The sequence below is a fragment of the Vidua chalybeata genome, chromosome Z, assembly GCF_026979565.1.
Source record: "Vidua chalybeata isolate OUT-0048 chromosome Z, bVidCha1 merged haplotype, whole genome shotgun sequence".
NCBI classification, from domain to species: Eukaryota; Metazoa; Chordata; class Aves; order Passeriformes; family Viduidae; genus Vidua; species Vidua chalybeata.
This window is the reverse complement of record NC_071570.1, coordinates 45,331,602-45,347,028: the sequence shown is the minus strand read 5'-3', so window position 1 is coordinate 45,347,028 and position 15,427 is coordinate 45,331,602. Positions and strand designations below refer to the sequence as shown.

At 38.7% G+C, this 15,427-nt stretch overlaps 1 protein-coding gene across 4 annotated transcripts in view; it reads right to left on the bottom strand.

Moving 5' to 3' along the window:
- GAK (cyclin G associated kinase) overlaps positions 1–15,099 on the bottom strand; it is a 67,080-nt gene extending 51,981 nt beyond the window's left edge. For 3 of the 4 annotated variants that reach the window (XM_053969151.1, XM_053969152.1, XM_053969154.1), the window contains exons 1-7: positions 14,806–15,099; positions 7,916–7,977; positions 6,796–6,855; positions 4,871–4,985; positions 4,310–4,452; positions 1,961–2,086; positions 783–872 (exon numbers count right to left, since the gene is read on the bottom strand). In XM_053969151.1, coding sequence (XP_053825126.1) covers positions 783–872; positions 1,961–2,086; positions 4,310–4,452; positions 4,871–4,985; positions 6,796–6,855; positions 7,916–7,977; positions 14,806–14,947 — 738 coding nt within the window. In that variant the 5' untranslated portion in view covers positions 14,948–15,099. The remainder of the gene's footprint in view (positions 1–782; positions 873–1,960; positions 2,087–4,309; positions 4,453–4,870; positions 4,986–6,795; positions 6,856–7,915; positions 7,978–14,805) is intronic. The other variant, XM_053969153.1, reaches the window with a different exon arrangement.
- Positions 15,100–15,427: the final 328 nt, after the last annotated feature.

Below are 15,427 nucleotides of genomic sequence, written 5' to 3'. Positions count from 1 at the left end.
CACAATATCTTGCAACGAATTTAATAAACTGAATGAAGTTCCAAGATTCCATAAAAAATCTTTTAAAGCACCAGCATTACATTTCCTCAATTTGTCTTTTGATACACTGCTAATACAGGTAAGAACTGAACAGCTTCACACCTGCCTCTGTAAAAAACATCCCATAAACTAAGTCGCTAAGCGCTACACTACTGGAGAGTACCTCAGTACTGCAGCATTATGCAGCTGGAAAAGGTACAGCTGAGGATTTAATATTTACCTTTAATTCTCGTTACAGATTTTTTAGTGAACGTGTACATTTATCCTTTCTACACAAAGCATGAATGATCTTTGCATTGTTCTCATTCATGGTATCTGTCAGTATTTTAGCTACATTCCCTAGCTGTACATAACCATTTTGAACTCAGCAATAGGCTGTCCCAGGATTATATACATGGCAGAGCATGAAAGGCGAGAACTTGAATCCAAGGACTCTAAACATTCTGGATTTATGGTGGCAGGCTCCAACTAGGCAACAGTCCTACCAAATGTTAGAGAAGTTCAGCATTGCCTCTCAAATAGAAGTCAAATTTAAGCCAGGAAAAAACCTTGCACGGAACATCTCATTCTTTTAACATTTAGATATAGAATCCATACTAATTAAGTTTATTTTGATCTAAGACAGCATCCTACATTTATTATGGTGCTTTAGTCATTTAATCAACAAACTAACACAAAGCCTGCACAATCAGTTTCACTATGACATGAGGAACTATGATGCAGCAAGAAAAAGGACTTCTTACCCAAATGTCCTGCTTTTCACCAATTGGGAAATTTGAATACAAGTCTATCATTTCTGGTGTCCTGTACATTGGTGTTGTATTCCTTGTGATCTGGAGAAGACAGAATTTATTGAAACAATCTTGAACAATGAGCTTTAACAGCATTCAACCAAGGAAACAGCTCTCCATGTAGAATGGATAGTACTCTCATTTTTAAAATTAGTTTCAGAAACACTTGTCAAAGAAAAAGCCATCAACTGAATCCTGCAATAGTCACAACAGCTTTGACATAAGATCACATGAAGACAGTAGGACTCAAATAACATTGTGATCACCAAGAGCCCGCAAAGCACATAAAGTGACTGTTCTACATGAAGCAAAAATAGACAGGAATGCTAATACCAAAAATCAACAATAAGCCAATAAGTGAATTCACACTCCAGTGCATCTCTCTCACTTTCTCAGTACACTTAATGACAGTGCAGACACATGCAAAGAGAAACTCTGGTCTAAAGAATACCTTTTCTACCATCTTTTTCCACAGTCTATACAAGACAATGGTACGATATCATCATTTCATCAGTGCAACACTTACCAAGAATATCAGATAGCAAAACAGGAGCTTGCAGTGATGTCAGAAGTTGTACACATGAACTTAAGCATATTTCTTCTGCTGATGTACTACACCAGATTTACTAGCATTACTCTCAACTCTAAACTAAGAACAAATGCACTTTGCAAAAGTACACTGCATGCTAGATTTGGCTACTGTAGTCCAAGGCACTGCAACACTGCCCATTCCTATTCTGCTGAGCAGACATGCCTCTCATTTACATCATTCAGCTGAGGAAAAACAGACCGGAAGATGGACATGAGTGTGGCACAACCAATTTCTTGTCCAGCGCAATTAGAAGAAGCCCTAGCAACTACTTTTATTTTCACACCAGATTGCAGAATGGACACTGACCATGCTGAAGCAGTATTTCTACATGTAGCTACAGAACACTAACTACGATTGTAACTGCAGACAGCTTTTGAACTCAAGCAAAACAAATGCAGAACCAAAACTTTATAAATAACACTTATTGAAAAACTCTTCAGTTGTCTTAGATGTCTCACAAATTAATACCAGATTAACAGCAACAGTTAAATTAATCCACTGTTGATATTAGAATTAAATCACATTAAAATAGTCTCACCTCTTCTTCAACCACTGCTCTCTTCTGTGCAGACCAGTTGTAGTCAGGATAGTAAGCTATAGTTGTAGCACTACCAAAGTCACAAAGTTTAATTGTCCCCTGATTACTAATAAGCAAATTTTCCACCTTCAAAAAGATGTAGAGTAACAGATTAAAAAAACATGTATTTTTTGCCCTAACACAAGTGCTTTTATACACATCATCTTACTTGTACATACATATAAAAACTAATCACTTTAGCCAAAAATATTGTTTAGAGGAAAACAAAGATTTCAGACATTACTATAGTTTTATATGGTAGCAACATAGCCAAGTTTTGAAAGGAAGCACCAAGCACACCATGAACAGGAAACACTCCAGAGAGCAAGAAATAAACCTCAGGGAAAAAAAAAATCATTTCATCAGAGCCTAAGAAAAGGCCAGTTTTTCAGATGAGAACTTGTAGAAGCAGTGTCTTAGAATCCAAATGTTTTCAGGCATAAAACTGAACACTGTTAGCTCAACTGCAGTGGGATGAAGGTTAGGACTGCTATAGGCAAAAACCAGGGAGGTACTAGTAGAGAAGCAGGCTGCTAGGAGACACCTGTGACCCTGTGCAGAGACAGAAAACAGCTATTTGAGAACCATGTGCTGTGTGGATAGTTCATCATCCATTATCCCTGCCTTTTTCTACTTCATAAATTTCAACTATTCTGTATCATTAATTGAAATGTGGAAGAAACTTAAGGAAAGAGTAAGAGTATTGGGCAGATGTACTTGGAGTCATAATCACAAAAGGACTGAAAAACAAAATTTGTACCTCTGTATAAAGTTAGGAAAAGGTGTCAAAGTTAATTGGCTCAAAACTCTGACTTACAGTTTCCTATGCTGCTGACCTTAGTTTAGACTGCTAAAAAGGGTAGCACAGTTGAATGATCCCTATTTGGCTCCTGGCTGTAATAAGGCCTCTGACTCTTGCAGCACAACAATAATTTAATCTTGCTTTGCAGCCTCTGCACATGAGACCAGCACAAAACCAAATTCCTGTCTTCTCTCATGTTTTATCTCTGTCAAGGGAGGTACATTCCTTGAGAAGAAAAAACAGCTCTGAATTACAGCATTAGCTCAATGTCTATGCACCAGGTTATGAAAGAAATTGTGTATTAATTTGTAAACAGGTTTCTTCACCTTTTTTTTTTTTTTTCAGAAGAAAGATGCACCTTTTCTACAAAAGCATATAGAAATTTCAGTGAAGAATGGTTAACATGTCTTTGACACAACCTCACAACGTAAAAGCCTGTTCAATGGTACCAAGCAAAAGAGACAGGGAAGGAGTGCTCTGTCACCAAAGCTAGGTTTATATTTATGGGGTATACTAATAACTAACATCAAAGTTTTCATTGAGAGTGTTGAAGATAATTAACACACTTCTAGAAGAGTGGTCTTATTTTCTTTTCCCCAAAGTAATTGAGTACATGCTTACTTAAGGAGGAACAAATTTTCATATTTTTATATTAAATGAAATCACATCAGGCTGGATAGACATGTGTGAAATTTAGACACTATTCCAAGAATAAGAATCTCCTCTGTCTTATTTTTTTATGCTAAGGAAAATTCAAATATATTCACAGTACAGCAGAATCTCAGTTATGATGAGGGCTTCTTCATCTAAAGCATATTGAATAGGTAAAGGTGAGCCCCTGATTTCAAAATACAAAATTCAAATCCAGGTAAGTCCTTTCAAATCTCCAAAGCTCCTAAAGGTAGAACATGTTCTACAGGATAAGCCTATAGATTCCAGGTAAAGGCAAATTAAAAAACAAAACAAAACAAAACAAAACAAAACCTAAGAAACAAAATCTAACCTGAATTATGCCTGTCAAGTTTTACATTTCAAATTAAAAACAAGCACTGAAGTACAATGCAAGTTACCAGTTCTAAAACTAACAGCTTACTACATATTCTCAATGGCAATGTAATCTTTCACAGATAATTCAACATTCTTCTCCTTCAAAGCTTTACCTCTTCTATTAAGACACCTACTTAACCCAGAACTGCACTTCACTAGCTGTAACTGAATATTTTATCAAAAACAAAATACTGAGTCTAACTCAATCAGCAAAACATGATACACTACTTTTCTGCCAGCTTGTTTCAGATCGAGTACAAGCAGCTCCTAAACAGTAAGCACAAGGAGAAGAAGTTCTTTGAAGAGATGCAAGTATTTCAGTGATGATCTTCACACTCAATAGTTATGGCAAGGCAATAGATCTAAGCACTATGTTCAAGAATAATTTTTAACACTGATCCAGCCCAACAGGCTCCTTTGCTATTCAGAAGTTCAGCCTTTATTTAAATATTGTAACATACCTTTAAGTCTCTATGAATAATAGGAGGCTTCTGCTTATGCATATGCTGCACTGCTCTGCAGGTCTGATAAAAGATCTTCAAAACTGTGTCACAAGAGATAGGTCCTTTGGATTCTACTTTCTTTAAGAATTCCACAAGCTGTCCTGCAGGAAGTGAGAGAAATTCATATAAGCACACACAAAACACTGCAAATTCTGAAAGCTTGACACATATAGACCCTTCTCAAGAAAGACTTAAAATCTTGAGTTGTATTAAATACATTTTCTGAAAATGGCACACTGACTACAATGACAAAAGAAAGAGTGCTCTAAGGAACTACTCCTACGCTTCCTTTCTCTGACTAGTCTCAAACAAAAAACTTAATGATTACCTCATATTTAAGACAAGGTTAAACTGTAGTCTAAAAAACCCTGATCTTTATCCTATAAAAGATAAGTCTGAACTCTAGCTCCACTGAACCATGCTATCTTCAACAGTCATTCCAAGCTTTTAAGTTAACAAGCAACCTGTGCAAAACAGTTGCCAGAAGTGTGCACTGCTGGGAAAAGAAATCAAGTTTACCTTTACACAGCTCTGTAAGCAGAAGAAACTCTCCCTGTCCCGTATCTGATTCTTCTTTTCCTATAGATGCTGCAGAGCAAAACTGGACAATGTTGGGATGACCTGAAAGTTTTTTCTGGAGATAACATGTTCAAGGAAGATGACTCCCAAGTTCATTGATACTATTGCATCCAGTAGTTCATTTGAAATGCTAGCTTAAAATCACAGAAAGCATAGTAGCTGCAATCAATACTCTATGCAAAACAGGGAAATACATGCCTCAGCTGTAAGAAATCTGAGAAAGAAATCTATGGTAATGTAATAAAAAGTCAAAAAAAACTTTTAAATCCTTATGATTACAGCTTGGAAGAAACTAGACTCAGTAACAGGGCTAGTTATTTTTGTCTTTTGACAATGACTGCCTAGCAGGAGTAGCTGATATCTTCTAAATATCAGCTGCTTCTCTAGATGGCTGATCAAGAAAGCGCTATTGTATCCTCACCTATCTTCCCCAAAGAAGTATTAAGTATGCCATGCTTCAATTTTAAGTAATTAAAATAGATTTCAAAACAATTAGAGGTCTAAAAGGGCAAGGAACTTATCCTCCCATCATTAGTAATAATTTTATTCATGCTAAAACCTTTATCATGTTTCACTTTCAGTTCAAAAACTTGAGGTATCATTTTTGAGCTATGTAAAGGGGAGTACAGTGTAAGTGATCTCAGCTCCTGCCAGTGGAAGGTATGTTGCATTATGCCTGTCTGTGCATACACTTAGCGTCGTGCCTGTGAGAAAAACACAATCTATTTACAGGATGCATTCACCAAGTCTGAAGAGAGAAAAGCAAAGACTTTGTAAGTAGAATAAAGCAATTAAAAAGGGCAAGTTGGAGCCACACAATTCACATTAATCTGATCTTACGCATCTCTCCACAACCCTCTATTCAGAGCTGCAGGAATTAATTGCATTTCACAGTCTTATCTCAAAGTTAGCAACAATTAACCCTTCATCATGTTGTACATCTGCTTTAGTGACTCTGAGCTGCGAAAAACATCAAAAGAACATTGAGTTCTTTACTCTTGGCAAGGTAATGTCAGAATAGATAGAAAATGTGTAGTGCTATGGTACTCTGTCTTGGAAGAGTACTTCTCATAAGTGGTGTTTAGGCTAAGATTTTGTCAAACATACCAGCAATCATAAAAAGAAATAAGTGAGTAGCTTTAATTAGGATCAGTGGGTTTGCCTGCTAATTCAAAATGAAGTTGAACATTCAGAAGGGAACACATCAGTATACCACACCTGAATAACTGACTCTTGAAACAAACTGAGGGTCCAAGAGGAGCCAGGCCACGGAGAAAATATTGAATTTACTAAAATCAAGGATTTAAAACACACTGAGATGACATTAAACCCTACTATCTGACATCACTGAAAATAAAGAGGACAGCAACAACACTGAGAAACATCTGCTTATTTCCAATGCATGTAGACTATTGAAATTTCTTCCTTAATAGCTAGCACTACTTCTTAAACCCAGATGTATCCAAAGGAGAAATCAATAAATATTGAGACTAAAAGCAAAGAGCAATAAATCCAATGCATGTGAGGGAATTCTATTTAAGATCTAACTATCATGTGAAGTCAAAAGGTCTCTTGACAACATTCACAGGGCTGCAAAAAAGCCCAAATAAGAATTTCACTTCTTGCCAGAAGTACATGGCAAAGTCTACACTAGCTACAAAATTATTTGCACACATTGTATTACTCCAGATTTTGAAGAACTGAACTTTCTGGATGTTGAGTCATGATACCAGATTCATGACAAACCATGAACCTAGACCTGCAGAGTGGCAGTCCTCTTAGGTATGAAGAAAAACAGAATCTGTACAGCAATCTTTTGTTACTCAGAAGTCTCAGGCAGTTAAATATGTCACAGAAAAGGATACCATAAAACAAACTTCCTGAATGATGGCTTTGTTCTTTTCCTCTTCATTAGACAACAATCGCTGTCAAAAAAAAAACAAAGTAATTGAGAAAATACAGTTACTGAAACTTACAGAATAATACCGTATAAATTTTTTTCATAGAATATGAAGGATAAACTATAGTCAAAAACTTAAGGAACTGCAATGGGGCAGGAAACAAAGCTCCTGGCTGCAGCATTGTGGCCTAACAAGGAAAGATTCACCTTCACCTTCTGTCTGAAATATTCACTCATTCTAGACTAAACTCCTCCAGATTATGTAGCCATGCTTTTTCAATGGTAATCAGTAGCAAAATTAAGCATTACTGTTTCTAGAATTAGAATTTCTGGATTTGCAGTCAACATTTGACTACAAGCAGCCTGAGCATTCTCTACAAAAGTACCAGTTTTACAGAACAGAAAAAGTATAGTAATGGTTCACCTTTTATCTGTTATTTTTTATGGGGCGACTTCTAGAGGACCTTTTGAACAGATATAGTATATGGCTTTGGTCAGATATTGTTACTGGAGGATACGGAATCAAATGGAAAAAGTCAAAGTAATTATTGGTGATGTAATGCCAACTTACCTCTCCCACCCCTCATACAAATACCCTGTTTACAGCTGATTACCAGAAGCGTCTAGAAACCAAGAATCCAGAGAAGTGTCTCTAAAAAGTACCAGGCCAAATGTTTAAACAATGAGTCAAATTGTTCCCTTAATACTAAGGGAATTTAAGTAAGAAGGTAGGCTAAATCTGCTTCTGATGAGTGAAAAAGATTCCTGTACTCCAAGTAACTATGAAATATTCTTTTTACTCGTGCAACAAAATGTTTTGGACTGGATCATGACTTTCTACACCAAATAAAAAAATAAAGACCAGCGACACCTAAAAGACCAATTCCCCTGTTTGTCACCCAAGTATGAAGTGTAGGGTTCTAACTGGAATAACCATTCTAAATAGTGGGCTACAAACATCACTAATACACTGCATTTTTCCAAGTTACTTGCTCAGTGGCATACATCAAGGACTAACTGTCATGCTAAAATATCAAGCTAAAAGACAGATCTTACAAACCTATAGTGAAATAAATTAATATTACCTTCAAAGCATAATCTTTGCCACTTCCAAGATCTTGAGCTTCATAGACAAAAGCAAAACCCCCTACAAGAAGAAGGCACATTAAATCAGTTTGAATTTCAATATTCAGGAACATAATTCTTTTTAGTCTAACAGAATCAATACATGAATTCAGATACATTTCTAAATGTATCAAGCATACATTTTTCAGCATCTGGTCAAGACCGCTGATATTCAGCAAGAGTTCAGATATTCTATTCCTTTCTTGTACATATGCAAAGAGCACACTGACCTTGTCACTTTCCTGCATTTTGTTAAGACTGCATATGCAGATTTCTTATGAAGCCATTTTTTTAAAGGTCCTTGTAAAACCAAAATTCAGTACAGCAAGTATTACCTGATAATTTCAATTCAATTTTTTGGTATTACATTGCTAACACATTGTATAAAAAAACAGCAATAACTAATCAAGATAACTGCTAAACATACACCTCCTGTTTTTAAGATAAGTGTCATGTCAGAAAGCATTTTCAAGCACTGAAGAACACATTACAATAAGGGTAATATTATTACCAAACTGCAACGTGTTAGTTCATAAAATATTTCCCTTCCAACTCCTTTTGTCAAACTATCTATTTTCTCAAACACTTCTTTTTGATCAAGAGTATTGTGCAAACCTCATTGAGACAGCAGAATTTTGAGAGTACATAACTAGCTTAAAATATGGATTTCTACTTCAGCGATTGCACCTTATTATCAAGTACTGAAATGCTAAACAGAATGGAGTTCACTAAATTTTCTAGATCTTCAGAGAAAAGCCAATGGTATCATGCCTGGTTAATTCCTACTTCATTGCACCTTCCTTATAGAGAATCCAATTGCTGTGGCCTACAAGCTCACCTTTTACAACTATGCCCCTCTCAAAACATCAGCTTCAAGTTTCCCATTCTGTCATTTTCACTCTTTCACCTGAACAAAATTCAGCTCCATACAACACAGCTCATTACATATAGTGTTTGGTTTATTACTACTGCAGCACTACAGCAGAAACCAAATTTAATTCCATGGATTTTCTGGGATACCAAAGGAGTTAGAACATGTTATAAAGGTACTTCTAACTTTTTTTTTCTTTTAAAGCCATCTGTTGTTAGTGAAAACCATTCTTAAACAAAAAGTAAAACTATTCCTACTGCTTAATTCATAAAAGCAGTTTCATTTACAGTTTGATAATGGCTCCCTTGAAGAAGTAGTCTATTAAAGCAGTTTTAATATACCCTCAGTAGGGACAAATTTACTGGCAAAATTTCTCCTCTGTCATAACAGTTTACTCCAAGCTCCCTAATATATTTTGCAAACATTCAGAAAAAATTATTTTAAAAGCACTTTCAACAAACACCCGTACAGCACACCTAACTGAGGCAAATGGTAAAATGGAAGTTAAGAGAAGAACAACTTCTAGGGGTGTCTAAAGAATGTATTTACATTGGGATGTTTTCACTCATTTTTTCAACTCATGTAAATGTTTGTAGATGGTTTTAAGACAGTTTTCTAAGGCTATCTGTATCAGCAAAATCACCTTAGTATTCCCCCATACAGATCCTCAGTGTAGAGACATGTACACACCCATCCAGCTATTGCCCAGAGAGACAGGTTTTGCATTGCTAAGGCATTTCAGAGCCCCATTCTCAGAAGACAGCCCAAGCCCTCCAAGGTTGTCTCAGACAGTATTTTCTAGTTCAGAAATTACAGCAGAAGAAAACTGGCTTTATTTCTTTTCTGTAAACACAAGCTCTCACACATCACGGCTCACTACAGAGCACCACACCATCTCATGAAAATCAGGAACTAACTCTGCCTCATTTGCTTTATTTATTAGCAAGCACTCAAAACTTATCCTTGCACCACCACAGGCCTCAGGCAGTGCTCCTTCATCACTCTCTTACAGAGATTTGAAGACTCTTGCTTTTCCAACCAAGAGATTTGGATTCTCCCTCAAGTCAAACCTAGGCATCTGAAACATAAACTTTAAGAGATTTAGAGATTTTAGAGGAGCTAAGATTTTAGTTAGAGATAAGTCTTACTAGAGTTAATTAAAATAAAAGGACTCTGTAAGTAGGCCTTGATGAAGTTAAGAGTTAATAGTTAACTAATAATTGATTGCTTGTCAACACAATGTTTAGTTAGTTGGGTTTATAATGAAGAATACAGAAACTGACAAATAGCTTTTAGGAACATAAGACAATTGTGGGCCTCCTCTGTTCTGAAACCAATTGAAGACAAGGAATGGGAGTTCTACCAAGGTTCATTTGTCATATTTGCATTGAAAAGGTAGAAAGGTCAGAATGAGGAAGACTTCATTTACTTCCTCATTTTGGGACCCCTCCCCATGAAAGGGACCAGCGACCCATTTCAAGGAACAAACTACGCATGCTTAATAGCTTTCGAAATGATTAGCATACGAAGCGAGGAATGGGATGGACCAAAATGATGAATATGTATTTGTATATTGGGTATTCAATACTTGTATGGATAAAAGGACTCTGTAATCATTTGAAAGGCGCGGTGTGTATTTGGGAGCTATCCCACACGCTGCCTGGCGTCGCAATAAACACACACTTTCTAACTTTAAAACTGTTAGAGAGTTTTTGTCCATCACAGTTGGATATTGGTACTAGACCAATATCCATATTTCTTTAATAAATCACATAATACTGAATAACTTCACTGTATTTACACATCAAGTTGGATTTTAAACTGCTCTTTTTTATCATGTTCCTGTTTTACATATCTTCACAAATTATTTTTTCAGATAAGCAGCTTCAGTAAAATGACAGCTAGAGAAGCATCAAAATAAGGAAATGAAGCACATCATAACAGTGCTTGCTATTGTTCACTCACTGTTTCATTACACACTTAACTAGTCATGAGAAAGTGAGGGTGTGAGTAGCTTCCTATTTGTAACTATTTGATATGACTTGTGTACTCCCCTCCCAAATACTGACCAAATTTGTTTCTATATCAACTTTCAGTGGTTTATGTTTCAACTGTAGCTTGATTGAAACACTGTAATTCTAGCCTGGAATGTAAGTTACAGTGCATTTCAACTGAAAGCTTTTCTATCAGAGCATCAAAACAGAAAAGATGCTCTGTTATTGTTGCCAAGCATTGATTCACAAGCTTTTTTTTTTTTTTTTTTTTTTTAAGTCCAGTCATGTATTTGTGTCCACTGCAAGTCCTCGTAGCATGATGAAATTGCCTCAAGAATGAAGGATGGCACAAACTTAAAGATTTGTACATTTTCCCACACCCTTGAGAAGCAGAGAGGTAGAGTATCTTCAAACTTTGAGAGCTCCCCTGCAAGCAGGAATTGCTACAGCCAAGAAACAACAGCTTTACAAAACAGAACTGTTCTGTACCATGTTGAAAATATTGTCTAAGTTTACAGTAAAGAAAATGGAAGCTGGACAACTGCTAAGTCAGGTGCTTTAGTTGTTCTTTAGGAATCATCTTTTTTCCCCTATCTGCCAGCAAATAAAACTAACAATGTTCATAGAAACTTGGCATTAGGCATTCAGTGTGCCTCTGCTCCTAGAGGTTTACAAAATAAATCCACCCAAAAACCTGGGCTTAATTCAGATAGGATAATTATCATTATCCTATGAATCCAGTAGTTGCAGAGACCATAGAATTGCTCCTATAAGCTTGGCAAACTGTAATGCTGTCTGTTCACACTCAAAATACTGAGGAAGCCCTGAAGTAAAGAAAAAAAAGTTGCTTTAAATGCAGAAGTTTCACCTTGACAGAAAACAGCTTGTAACAAGTCACCTACCTACATGGCTTCAAGTTATGACATCTGTTTTTAAAGTTTAAAAAAAAAAAAAAAAAAAAAAGTCTGCACCCAGACTTTAAGGCTGTTGCTTAATGCTATATTTCTGACTAAAAATTGAATAAAAATAAAAATTGCATTCTTTTTCTCATCATGTTTCTCTTCTTGTGTGCTTTTTTGTCAATGTTTGTTACTCAAAGGAAGCATAAGATTTCATTACATGTGAAGAACGGTTGCTAAATGTGTGCTACAGAACTTGCTTGTTCCCAGTTTTTCACACAATCTGCTTTATACTAAATTGTTTCATCTCATATACAAAAGAAGCAACAGTATTCACTGATTAGGCAGGAAATCTGTGACTATTTTACTGAAGTAAAACTGTGTGGGGGTCCAGGCACTTAACAGGAGGATCCAAGAGAGCCATGACACCTGAAGCCACCATCATGCCAAAAGCAAGTAGGGATTATATGTAAAGGCCTCCACCAAGGTCCTCTAAAATCTTATCTCCAGTGAGCTACTGAAATGTCCAAGCAGGAAAAAAAAACAGGATAGCATAGTCTAGAAGTGCTCAGTCCAGTCTGTGACACACTTGGTCTGTTCTTGCATTTAGAGGTAGTATCAGCAAGAGATCATCACCAGCTCATCCCCCACAGGTTGCTGTCAGCCTCCTGCAGCAGCACGCCATATTTTCAATCAGCCCAGTCCTACCCCAGCACGACACCTCTGTGCAACAACCAGGAAAATGCATCCAAGCAACCTGTGCAACAAATCTCAGCCTAGAGCACAGTCAAACATGGATTTGGTGCACACTACAGAGCTGGAATGAGTTGTGGGCTACAGGAACAACTGAACCTGTGCTGCTACATGATACCATGCAATGCTAAACCACAGGCGCTGTTCACACCAGCTACAAAGCTGAGCGTATGAGCCTACAGAAAAGTCTGCATTGGCAGATGGCACACAGTTCACCATGGATTTGAAATCCAGATTCAGGAAGCAGTACTTGACTTTCCAAAAGGGAATCTGGCATGAAAGAACTGATCTAGAACAGATCCCATATTTGTAACCACAGAAGGGAATACATGTAAGCCACAGTGGATCCATGTGGTACCTTCCGATACACGTATCAGAAGGTACCACATATCCAGAGTTGAAAGATAAATGCAATTTAAGCAATAAAATAAACTATATGCTACAGACAAATTCAAGTCTGAAGATCACAGGAGAGGCTGGGATTTTTATATTTTACATCTATTTTACATTTATACTCAACATACTGCAAGGGCTCTTTTAGACTGGCTACATTGGCTAGAAAATGATACTTTCCAGAAAAAGGAAGCAGTTAGCCCAACTTCAGTTAGCAAAATAAACAAAGAAAACAACATAAAATAAAACCATAACACTGAGACAAACATGGAACATATAGCAGTGGTTACAGAGAAATTGTAAAGAACTGTAGAGTTAAAGTATGTCTCCATTTGCTTTAAGTCGTCTAACCTGGCATCTTTCCCCTGACATTTTACAATGCCTATGTCATATTCTGGGAAACAGTAGGCTGCTGTCAAAGTAAAGTGTTAAAATACCTGCTCCAGAACCAAGAACCAAATAGTATATATGCCTGAAAAATAGCTTCCTGCCCTAACTTTCCTTTTTCTTTCAGTAACTGCTGTGGTCACTGCCAACAAGAATTTTACAGTATCAGCAGCACAGACAGTTCTTTTAGCATTCACATTCTACTCAGTGCTTTCATTTCAGTCACAACTCTGACTGTAAAGAAGTAAAGTAAAGGCTGAAGGCAGAACAGGAGGACATGACATCTAGTACTGTTTAAAATGCAACTTACTACATAAGAAACTGCAGGTTTTCTCTAAGATCATATGGCAAAAGTGCTTGAGCATTTAAGCAACAAATTACTGCCCTTAAGAAGATACAGCAGTGGTGAAGACCTAGTTGTTGCTGTTTTACAGCTCCAAAATGTTGTAAGTAGCTTGCAAGTGGTTTGAACTAGCTAATTTTAACCAAATTTTTCTTCTATGCCAATCACCAAGATTTCAACAGAAAACTACTTAGTATCAGATAATTACAAGAAGAAACTCCAACAACCAAAAGGAGCTCTAAGCAGACTTTTGAGCTATTTAACCTAAATAACATCAACCATCTCTACAAAGTTAATGAAATATTTAACTGCAGTAGTATAGAAAAGTCCGCATTTTAGTCATCTGAGAGTAGCCTTCAATGTTTCTTCTGCTGGAGGAAATAAAGTGTTTTCTCTGATCATAAGCATTAAGACGATCCAAATTTTTTACAATATCTAAGTAATTTGCATCTATCAAACATATAATCTTTTCTAAAACAGATTAACAAGCAGTGTGCCAGGCCACCTACCCAAAGCTTCATTGAAACTGGAAACTGCCTGGATATTTAACTCTCTGTACTCTAGCAAAGTCTATGTGCACAGTAAGACCAGCCTCCTGACACACGTGTTAAAAGCAAACACATTTCCTCCATTCCACAGTCTTCCAAACAGCCCCAAACAAGAGAGGCAACCTTGCATGTTTGGCAGAATATTATATATTGCGATAAAAATAAATAAATAAATAAATAAACAAATAAATAAACCACGCAATCCCGATTTTTCATGAGGTCCTTGGTAGTTTGTAAAAACCATGACAGACTATCAACTCCTCTGAGTTCTGTTACGTGGTGAAGGCATTTTAAACCACGAAGCAAGAGAAGAAACGGCCACACAACACAAGCGGCTCTCGGTGGCTATTCCTGAGGCGAGACAGTAACACCAAGCACTGCTGAGACCCCCGGGCCTGGGGATACCGTCCCCCTGTGCCTGGGGACACCGGCTCGGCGCGGAGCGGACGGCACGGACACTGCCAGCCCTTCCCGAGAGGCCGGAACCGCCGCCCCGGCCGCCGCCCGCCCCCACCTGGGCGCGGCCTGCCAAGGAGGAAACCCTCCCGGTCTAGGAATAGGAGACGGGGAAAACGGGAGCGGGAGGCCCGCGGGGAAGCACATCCCAGCCCCGCAGCGCCGGGGTCCGCCCCGCACGGCCCGGCACTGCCGCCCACTCTTACCCTCGGCGATGACCCGCTTGATGCGCAGCTTCATGTCGCCCATCTCCACCGTCTGCCCCACGAAATCGTTCTGGTCACGGCTGGCGGCTCCCAGGGAGCCGGGGCCCGCCAGAAAGTCCAGGGCGGACTGGAAGAGCGACATGGCTCCCGGCAGGCAATGAAATTGAATGGGACGGGGAAGGGATGGAAGCGGAGAGGAATGGAGTTGGAGGGCTCCACCGACCCACCGACAGCAGCGACGAGAGCCCGCCTGCCTCCCCTACCGTCCCCGCAGCCGCTCTTCCCTCAGCTCCGGGCGGCTTCCGGGAACGCTGCGTCACTCGTGCGCTCCCGGTCCGGCCCGCCCGCCGCAGCCCAGCCGGCCGCGGCCCCGCCCAGCGGGAGGAGCACCGGCTGCCGCCCGGCTCCGGTCCTGCAGCGTCGTCTCACCGGCTACTGTTCCTGGCTCCCGCTTGAATCCGCTCCTGCAGCATCCCCTCACCGGTTCTCGCTTCCGCCGGTCGCGGGGGACGGGTGAAGCTCACCTTCCCGCCCTGTCCGTGGCGCTTTCCCCCTGGAAGGGTCGCCATTCCCCAGGCAGCGGTGTGTTTCCCCAGTTTAACACTTAGGTTAGCGGCCGGCG